Genomic DNA, 9,625 nt, shown 5'->3' with positions numbered 1-9,625 from the left:
CACTATCTGTATATTCTTTAGAGCTCTATTGATGTACTTAACTGGATCTGTTTTCTTCCCCTTAAACCTTGTATCATGGATCTGGTTTCTTCCCCTTAAACCTTGTATCATTTCTTGCTATCTCTACTTTCTATGTCAGTAAACAGTAATTCAGTATATTGCTAATAGAAAATGGAATGTATCTCCCATAGTATCTCAAACCGACTGCTGCTAATATCCCCGGAGGGTAAAGGGCAAAACTCGAGATAATTAATGTTCTGTTGCAGTTGGTGTTACAAACTTACACCAATTCATCCTTGATTTTTTAACATTATTGATGAAAAGCAAAAAAAAAACAAAAACAAATCTCATGGCATTAAGACGTTCTAATCAATCAACATATATACACGTTTACAAATGAAACCAAAGATGTTTGGTAAGAAATGAAAATTTGCTAATTAAGGATTCTCTGGTGCCATGCAATCCTTGATATTGGCTCCATCTGACCGTATAATCTTCAGAATACCACTTGAGAGAAACTACAGAAGTGCATAGACAAAGCACTCCGGTGAAAAATTGCCTTGTCAGCATTCAGTGAAGGCTGCATTGCTAGGATTATCTTGTACTTGCACTCATCATCACTTTGTCAAGAGAATGCAGTCCCTGGAAAATCTATTTATATTTTGGCACGTGGCAATGACAGTGATGATCTGCATCCATATTTTATACCAACTGCATGAGCTAAAATGCTGTACAAACTACAAAGCTTAAAACCCGTAAATAAACAAAACTGGGTAACATATGTCAGTGTACGCTAATTGCTTTCCATGCTAAAAGACAAATACGGCTGCAGTAGCAGAAGTTTGCTTCCCCACAGCCCATTACCAATTCACAATCTCAATGATCATTAGATAGCTATCACAACCTAACTACAAAATTTTGATTGGATTGGCCTCCATATCTTTGGAGTGATCTCTATAATAAGAAATTATCATATTTAACTCATCAAGTATGATTTCTTTAGCCAATTTCAAATGTTTGGGGTGAGTTAGTGTTGTTGTGGCTGGAGCTGCTTTTCTTGGTGAGAAAAATGTCCACACAAGACTACTCACTCATCAAAGATCAGGACACTCTACACATATTAGTTTGGCTCAAAGTCCCTCTACCGAATTATGAGAATTTTCCAACACTCCATTGACCTTTGCCATATATATGGAGGGGGGGGGGAGAGGGGGCACAATGAGATTAGTAAATAGCAGGTTGTTTTGTGACTATGAACTTCTAACCATGGCCTAGTGGAGCTCATCCTCACAAGTGAATCGTATATGCATTTATACGTCTGTGTGTGCAGCATTGTCTCAGTGTAACACTAGAATGTACATTAAGAATCTAACTAGCAAGAAACTCACCAATAGATCACAGATTTTAGTCAATTCACCCACAAGAACTGTCATGCTTCATCATCTTGATCATCCATCTCCTCAAGGATAACATATTTTGCAGGTACATTTGTTGTGGATGATCCTGATTCATCATTTTCACTCATTTGACCCTTCTTTTTTAGCTTTTCGTATCTAACAAAATGAATAGCGTAAGGTGTTAGATAACGGAGTTCAGATCAGAGAGAACCCTTATGTTGATAAGAAACTGTAGCAAACAGAAAATATGATGACAATCTGGGAATTTGATCACTTAATCTTTACGCACATATCTTGTTTTTTGCTCTCCCTAATAAAGTCACGGATAATGTATTTCTGGCCTCTAGTTATATACAATTCAAATAATAGACCTCCATAAGTTATAGATTAAATTTTCTATACTAAATACCAGTGTGTTAATTACAAAAGGGGGCTTGAGGGAAAATAGAAGCACTTGCTTTACACGTTTAGCAACTACAAACAGTTTATACTTTACCAAATTAGAGGAATTGAAATGTACAAGGACAAACAACTTACTTGTACCAGTTGAATAAACTGACACCGACCATGATTATGGAAAGTCCAATCCCTTTCAACCAGGTGAACTGATCATGGAAGTAAAATACAGCAACCTGACATGCAATACAATACAAAATCAGTTTTCACTTGACAGAATGTTTCACTAAATAAATAATTATAATTCAACAAAAAAGAAAGGAACCCCTCTTACAAAGCATTAGCAAATAGTAAGCTAAATTTGTCAAAAAACCTGCACGAGTCGGTGTTAAATCTTAAAATTAAGTTGAGGTACTAAAACATATTAAGGGATTTCAATGAGATCGAAACTACAAAATTGCTGCAAAATGAAAAAGGAATCCTCAGATTTCCAGAATTTTATGAGATGTTAACATCTTCTGAGCCTTCCTCATTATTGTGCAATAACTCCCATCTGTTGTCTTAGGTGCTACAAGGGCTACATTTCTCGTCATTATAGGAAGAGGGACTCAAGGGATCTATAGTCTGACACATATGTTCAATTTGCAAACATCCTTAATTAGCAGATTACCAAGCTACAAGTTAAAGACGCATTCATATTTCTGTAATCAGCAGAATCGTTTCATTATCTCTAAGAACATGTAAAGTGTGTTTGTCTACGTGGAAGAAAAATTGTTGGACACGTTTGTCCAAAGATATGTCTTTGGAACCTAATTCCAAAGTCTCTGTTGATGTAAGGATTCAACAACCTAGTTCCTCACGAAGAACACAAACTCTCACACACAAAAATTCCCATAGCGAAAACCTTTCTCTAAACGCAAACTTTATTAATCAGCAACTCTAACTATGGCCAGAGCCCTACAATTCAATTACAACTTTCTACAATTTTGAAAATAGAAACTCTTAAACTTTTATGGGCATCCAACTCAAAAGTCAAAACCAATTGGTGATAAGTGAAAAGGGCTCAGGAACTTATACACTGTTACGCAAGGCTTTCAATGCCCCATGTGAGACTAAACTAAACAACTCAACACACCCCCTCACGAGTGAGGATACGTGGACAAACATACTTGGGCAACATGGAGTAAACAACAAGCCCTTTGGGCTAAACACAATAGCCTGCTCTAATACCATCTTAAACTTTTATGGGCATCCAACTCAAAACCAAAATAAGTGGAGAGGCCCTAGGAACCTATATACTGTTATACAAAGCACTCAATGCCCCATGTAGAACTAAACTAGACATCTCAAGATAAACTTATTCTAAAAACAATTCTAATGGAATTAGAGATATGAAATTCAGAAATAGAAATAGCCAAAAACACTAATCAGAACTCATGTCTAAAATCCCTAAAAACAATAAATAATAACAATGATAGCAACTAATTTGGGGATGATCAAGGGTTGTAAACCCTAGGATACATTAAAAAACAGTGAGAAAATTTATAAGCCTTCAAAATGTACTGACGCTAACAAACATACGTGAAGGCTGGAAGCAAGAAGAAAAGGAGTTATCACAAAGATTGCCAGATTGCATGTCAAAACTCGTGAAAATGAGATTAAGAAAATCGGTATACCAGAATAGTAACAGCCTCCTTCACTACTCCTGCTATAGTTACTGTTACTGCGCTAGTTGCCGAGACAAGAATGTATTCTGTTAAAACCTACAAAAGGAAGAGCACAAAAGCATACAACTTTTTTTATCATCTAATATAAATATCAATGAACGTTGAATAATAAACAAAGGTCACTAATTCTGTAATTCATAACTTAGTTGATGAAAAAACAGTATCCTTGAAGTATGTAAATTGAAAAGCAGTATTGATTCTTCAGAAATATTTACTTTTTCTTTTCGAAAAAAATATCCAGAAATTATTACAGACCTCTAATAATTCGTGAACAATCCCAATACAGATTTATTCCATATTATAATTTATACACAATAAGCTTCACATTTCTTACCATAAAAAAGGCTAGGGTTCCACCGATAAACATTAATAGACAACTTCGCAGGACATGCCATGAACTATTGAAGTAAATATTCCTTCGGAATTCACCCCATGGGTCCAAAAAGAGAGAGAGCAGGGCAGTTGCCACTGCCATCACTGGAGTTACATAGCTCATTAAAGTAATGGGGTCCTTTAAACCTGAAAATTTCAAATAAAAACATGTTAAAAGAAATAAGTAACAAAAACAAACAGATTCCAAAGCGTGCGAAAAAAGCAAATTACCACACTTCTAAGCATTGCTTCACACTGTACACAGTTGCTCTTTTTGAATTATCATAATGGCATAAACAAATAAGTTGACTACGTACCATAACATTCTTTCTTTATGCCGGTTTTGGAATCATGGAACACAAACAGAAGAAAATGTCAGATTCAGAATAACAAAGAGAAGCGGGAAAAAAATCGAAATGGAAAATTGCATTAGACACATTAGAATGGCATAGTTAATGGAAAAAAAATTAAAACCCTAAATTCAGACAAACAATTTAAACGCTAAAACACATATGGATAGCAGATTCGACGGAAAAACAGAAGCACGGATGACATACCTGCAAAAGAATCTGAGTCATGGACCAACGAAACCCGGACATAACAGCAGCAAGCATCACAAAAATGAAACCCCAGAATTCAAATTCTGTTTCCTTTGCAACTGCCAAGGCAGACTTAAACCATTCATGCCATATCATACAATAGAATGACAGTTGACGTACTTGTAACATGGAATAATAACATGTCTACTTGCAGGAGAGTAATTATTATCCAAGCAAAAGATGCTGTTCAAAACTGTTCTACTTAAGGTATGGCTACCATAATCAAACTTTTCAGTGAAAGGGTGTTAAATTAAATACTAGTAACAAAACATATAGGTCCTTCAATCAAAAACCATCTTATTGATCTACCTATATAGAAGCTTACACTTGTGTATAATTCAATCAATATGCCCATCGGGCTATAACAGTCGACCAACCCATCGAATTACACAGTGCCAGATGTATAACATTTGTCTAATGACAAACCATAATTTCATTACTGAGAATATTGATTCCAGACGTATAACATTGATATATTTAATTGAAATGACAGTTCCAAAGGGAACATGACATTAGGAAAAGGATTGGGTTCTCCGTAAGCAATTTCCAAGATGTGGAACCATATAGCGTTGTAATAATTATGAAGAATGTCAATGGCATAGTGCAATAAAAGAGATAAGAAAGTGACATCCACATTTGTGTATCTGTGCATATATACACAAAGAAACAAGGTATATATGGAGTATGAGAACTTTGTTGGATAAATCTCTGTGAATAGAAAGTGGTCTCAACTCCCACCTGTATTACCTTTATAAAAGGTGTTGTATTTTGACAACTTAAAGGAGTTGGTGTGGTGGTATAGAATTTGCAATCCAAGTCAAAGGTGTTGGGTTCAAACCCATCCCCAAGCACCACCACAGCAACTCCTTTAAGTTATTAAATTACAACATCTTTTACATAAAGGTGATCCAGGTGGGAACACTTTCTATTTAAAAGGACTTATACCACATTCTTAAAATTTAAATTATCAATACTCTATTAGCAAAAAGGTATCTGACAAAGCTATATACCTGTTAACAATATTCCAACGGAGATGACGAGCATAATTCCTAGAAGTTTAAAGCTTGGATTCTCCAACCTGGAAATAAAACACAATGTAGAAGTGTTACAAAGAAACTGGATAAACTCAACAGATTGGTCTCAATAGTGCGCTACCTTGTACAAGAATCACACTAACATCTAAAACGAGATTGATTTTCCTTCTTCCTATAACAGATAAAATAAAATAACAAATGCTCGATCAATTGATCAAGTAGATATTACCAATATAAAAATCGGAAAAAGGAATAGTCTTTCTTTGGATGCCGCATGTAGTTCAGTATTTTTCCTATGAGAGATTAAAGAAACATAACCAATGCTCGATTAATTGGTCAAATAGATATAACCAACATATGAATTGGGAGAAGGAGTAGTCTTTTTCTTTTTATCCTTTCAGGTTGGAAGTCCGTTTCCGTGAAAAACTTCTAAAGAGAATAAAATAAAATAAAACCTCAGCGTTTGCAATTGACATCTTAAACCGTAATCCTAGCCATGGAATTTGACATGTAATTGCCTTAATCCATTCTATGTGGATTTCTGAGCTGAACACTAGTGTAGGGATGCTCAAGTATACTTTCACATATCCTCCAGATAATAAACATGAAGCATTCATTTGATGCAGTAAGAAAATAGTATAATAAAGAAGGTTATATAGGGGATACAAAAATTTAAGGGGTTCTTAGATATTGGTCCTAGTTGATAATAGGAAATTAGACATTGAGGACAAAATAATGTGTAATTAGGGATTGGTCCTACTCCCATCACTGGACCAATTTGACCATAGGTTGACTGTCATTTGACTCAAATCATCTGTTAAAAGTTGGTGTAATGTCTAAAATACGAATACCCATTACATGGCAAACACATGTTTTTTAATATTTTCTCAATTAAAAAGATGCCACGTGTAATAATCTTACATATAATCCAACGGCTAATAGATTCTCTTTTTCATTCAACTCTCAAAAAGTCAATCTAAACTTCTAAAGCATAAGATAGAAACACCTCATTTCTTATTCTCCAAATTGTGTCTCATAACCTTGAGACAGTATGATTCTTTGAAGGGGAATTTACTAACTATAACAAATTTCTCAACCCAAATATTAAACCCCAACATGCAACAACTCAGTCCATTTCTAGATTCCAATCCCGAATGTTAAACCCCGCCAAGCAACCACCCAATTCATTTCTCATAAACTTCAAGAGCTAATCCTAGTTATCTGGCTTGATGTTTTCAACTAATTCTAGATATTTAAAATCCTTCACATGACTAAAGGTAAGATCAATTCAGTTGAAATCCTTTAAATGACTAATAGTTATCACATGCTATCAAGCTTTATAATGAATTAGTGGATTAAAATGAAATTTTGGAAGAATGGGGTGTTATGGAAGAGATGGGTCCCATATGAAATTACTCAAATTAGTAGGTTAAGATGACATTGGTGGGGATGAAGGGACGAAGGGGTCAGATTGATATTAAACTTGTTCTGAAAGAGCAAAAGGTCTTAATTCATTTCTATGAAATTTCGGTTTATAAAGAAATTGAAATTTCATTAATTTCAACATTCTGCACTATGGTTGGATCTTGAAGCACATGCCTCTCACACTAAGGGGTATTATGGGAATTCAGAAATATATAACTTTCAACTTACAGTCAAACTGGTCAACTGACTGGAATAGGACCAATCCCTAATTACACATTATTTTGTCCTCAATGTCTAAATACACATTATCAAGTAGGACTAATCCCTAAATCCCCCAAAACTTAACTGAAGAAACTTACTTAAATGCAAAAGCAAATAGAAGAAGAAATATAGGAGCCGCAGATTTACACTGTAAAGAGAGAGAGAAAACATGAAAAGTATAAGTAAATAATATTACAATGAGCAAAATAGGCTAATTGGTAACTGAAATGTAAACAACAAAAGAAAAACAATGCTGTTTTCACATGATGATGATAAATCATGATATAGTATGAAGAGGGGCAAATACCAACCATGGTGGCAAATGTTACAGAGATGAAAACAAGGGAGGCATTGCTCAGGTTTATATCCAGTGCAGTCCCAAGTGCTGTTGGTACAACTGTTCAAGGCAAAGTCCATCTGTAGCATTAGTTGTTAGAGAAGTTAATAAACTAAGCAGCATACAAATTTGACAGCTGAAACAATCAAAGAAGACTCTTGGATCACAACAACAGCTGAGAAAATGTATAACAATAATATAGATGTGATCAAACCAAAACACTTTATTTTGAAGATAAAAAATGATGACACACCGGAAACACAAATAGTTAGAGGGAGGAAAACAAGTCATGAGTGAAACAATTGGACAAAAGGGTGATGATACAGCAAAAAAAGGTCAGGGATGATGCCTAAGATGACGAGGGACTACCAAAGCAGTGATTGTATAAGCCATAACCAACTACTGTATGTAACATGCACTCCATAAGTATGTAACGGACTAGACAAGTTCCAGGCCACATTAATAGGACAGAGGAATTAAGACTTTCTATGTGATTAATTTCAAGTTATAATTCTCCTCAGGAGTTGCAAAAGTTTGTGCTGTTTCTGTTGAACAACAGGAAACCTTAAAGCAAACGAATCCGTAAGCCAGCAGACATGCACAAGAGTCTGCTATAATGGAATTAATCTAACATTTAAAAGAAGAGGGCAAACGGAAGTGAAGTGGTTACCTCTCATATAGTAATCCCTCCATGACATTGTTACTTTAGGTTGAAACCTTTGAGACCAAAAGAACATAATGCCTTTTGATAGAACAGCTTGCATTGCAAAATGGACAGTATTCATTAACAAGGGAGCTGGAAACTTTCCCAGTTTATCTCCTAACAGTGTTTTGTTATACCTACTCAAAACAAAGATAAAGTAATCAGACTGATAAAAATAAAAGATGAAATGAGACAAAATTAGTAATTAACTCGGTAAAGTATTTGCGCACAGGCAAGCACTCACAGTGTTAAACTCGTGCTGAAAGTGTACCATACTAGAATGAAAAATAACGTCTTGAGCACAGTAGCCAAAGAAACCGGGCTTTCAGTATCTGTTTCTGTATCATCATTTCCTCTTGAGCTAGAACCATCATCGTGTCGTTGCCTGGAAGGTTCATTTTCAATATCAAAAGGCACATACTTCAAATGACTCCCATTCTCATCAACATAATTAGATACATTATCCATTGTGTGTCCCCCATTCAAATCCATGCTTCTCTGATTAAACCTAGTGAACTGCAGTCTCGCCCCGTTCAAAAACTTGTTGTTTTCTATCCCGGAACTCTGAAGCAAAGGTAATTCAAAATCAGAGTCCTCTACACTTTCATTTGTATTATCTGAATCATGTTCTGCATGGGCAATCCCATCCTTGTCACACCAACGTGAGAAAGAAGGCTCCCTCCTAAGAACTGGTGCATCACTTCCTTTTTCAATCTCAATATGTTCATCCAAATTACTCTCTAACATCTCCTACTACCCTGCTAGGAAAAAGCCATTTATTATACTAATAATATCCACCCCAGTTTCCTTATACCCTGTTACAAAACCACACAATGGATCAATGTCTCATTACTAACAAGTTGGCCACTCAAATTACAACTAGTTGTATTAATAACAAGTAAAGTTTAATTCTTAATTCAACAATAGTAACAAAAATAGATTGACTGCAACAGAAACTGATCAAGTAGATCAATAAACATTATAAAAGATAGATCCTTTAATGTAAATTAACAATTGGGAGAGAGAAAAAACCTTAAAAAACAGATCTTTATTTCTGGAAAAAGACAGAAAGGGCCAGAGGAGGAGTAGATTTGGAAATCTAATAAGTGGGAGTTTATAGGACAGATAAATTTTTATAAGTAGTTATATTTGAGGAAGGGAGGGACGTTAACGTTAGTTAGTTGGTACTTCCATGTTGAAGTCGTTGGTTGTCTGTTTGTATGTATGTCTGCCTGTCGAACAAGTGCAAATTTACTTTTAGGCCAGCAAGAGACTTTTTTTTGCACGTGTCCTCTTATTTACGGAGTCCTGATTAGATCTCTCCATCCTTATCGCGAGATTGCCACGTGGGAGAAAAATGGATAAACCATTTTA

At 35.2% G+C, this 9,625-nt stretch overlaps 1 protein-coding gene across 1 annotated transcript; it reads right to left on the bottom strand.

Annotated features, from left to right (window-relative positions):
* Window positions 1-232: 232 nt before the first annotated feature.
* On the bottom strand, window positions 233-9,481 carry LOC147478228 (putative sugar phosphate/phosphate translocator At1g06470). Its single transcript, XM_086582765.1, has 13 exons — window positions 9,284-9,481; window positions 8,496-9,066; window positions 8,219-8,388; window positions 7,523-7,608; window positions 7,310-7,359; window positions 5,502-5,569; window positions 4,450-4,550; window positions 4,210-4,222; window positions 3,855-4,039; window positions 3,470-3,556; window positions 1,935-2,029; window positions 1,389-1,553; window positions 233-689 (listed from the first exon to the last, which is right to left on the bottom strand). Exons 2-12 carry the CDS (start codon window positions 8,996-8,998, stop codon window positions 1,430-1,432), a joined length of 1,482 nt encoding a protein of 493 aa, XP_086438891.1. The 5' UTR covers window positions 8,999-9,066; window positions 9,284-9,481; the 3' UTR covers window positions 233-689; window positions 1,389-1,429.
* Window positions 9,482-9,625: the final 144 nt, after the last annotated feature.

This window comes from Coptis chinensis, chromosome 9 (genome assembly GCF_015680905.1).
Source record: "Coptis chinensis isolate HL-2020 chromosome 9, ASM1568090v1, whole genome shotgun sequence".
NCBI lineage: Eukaryota > Viridiplantae > Streptophyta > Magnoliopsida > Ranunculales > Ranunculaceae > Coptis > Coptis chinensis.
The sequence above is the reverse complement of the archived record's forward strand: the minus strand, read 5'-3'. Positions and strand labels throughout refer to the sequence as shown.

What these genes read in the sequence shown, in the direction of transcription:
- LOC147478228 (XM_086582765.1), bottom strand. Translation starts at nt 8,998, where the DNA reads ATGTTAGAGAGTAATTTGGATGAACATATTGAGATTGAAAAAGGAAGT. An exon ending in TTCAGCACGAGTTTAACACT is followed by an intron (nt 8,389 to 8,495) that starts GTGAGTGCTTGC and finishes TGTTTTGAGTAG; the next exon opens with GTATAACAAAACACTGTTAG. An exon ending in CTGTAACATTTGCCACCATG is followed by an intron (nt 7,360 to 7,522) that starts GTTGGTATTTGC and finishes CTCTCTTTACAG; the next exon opens with TGTAAATCTGCGGCTCCTAT.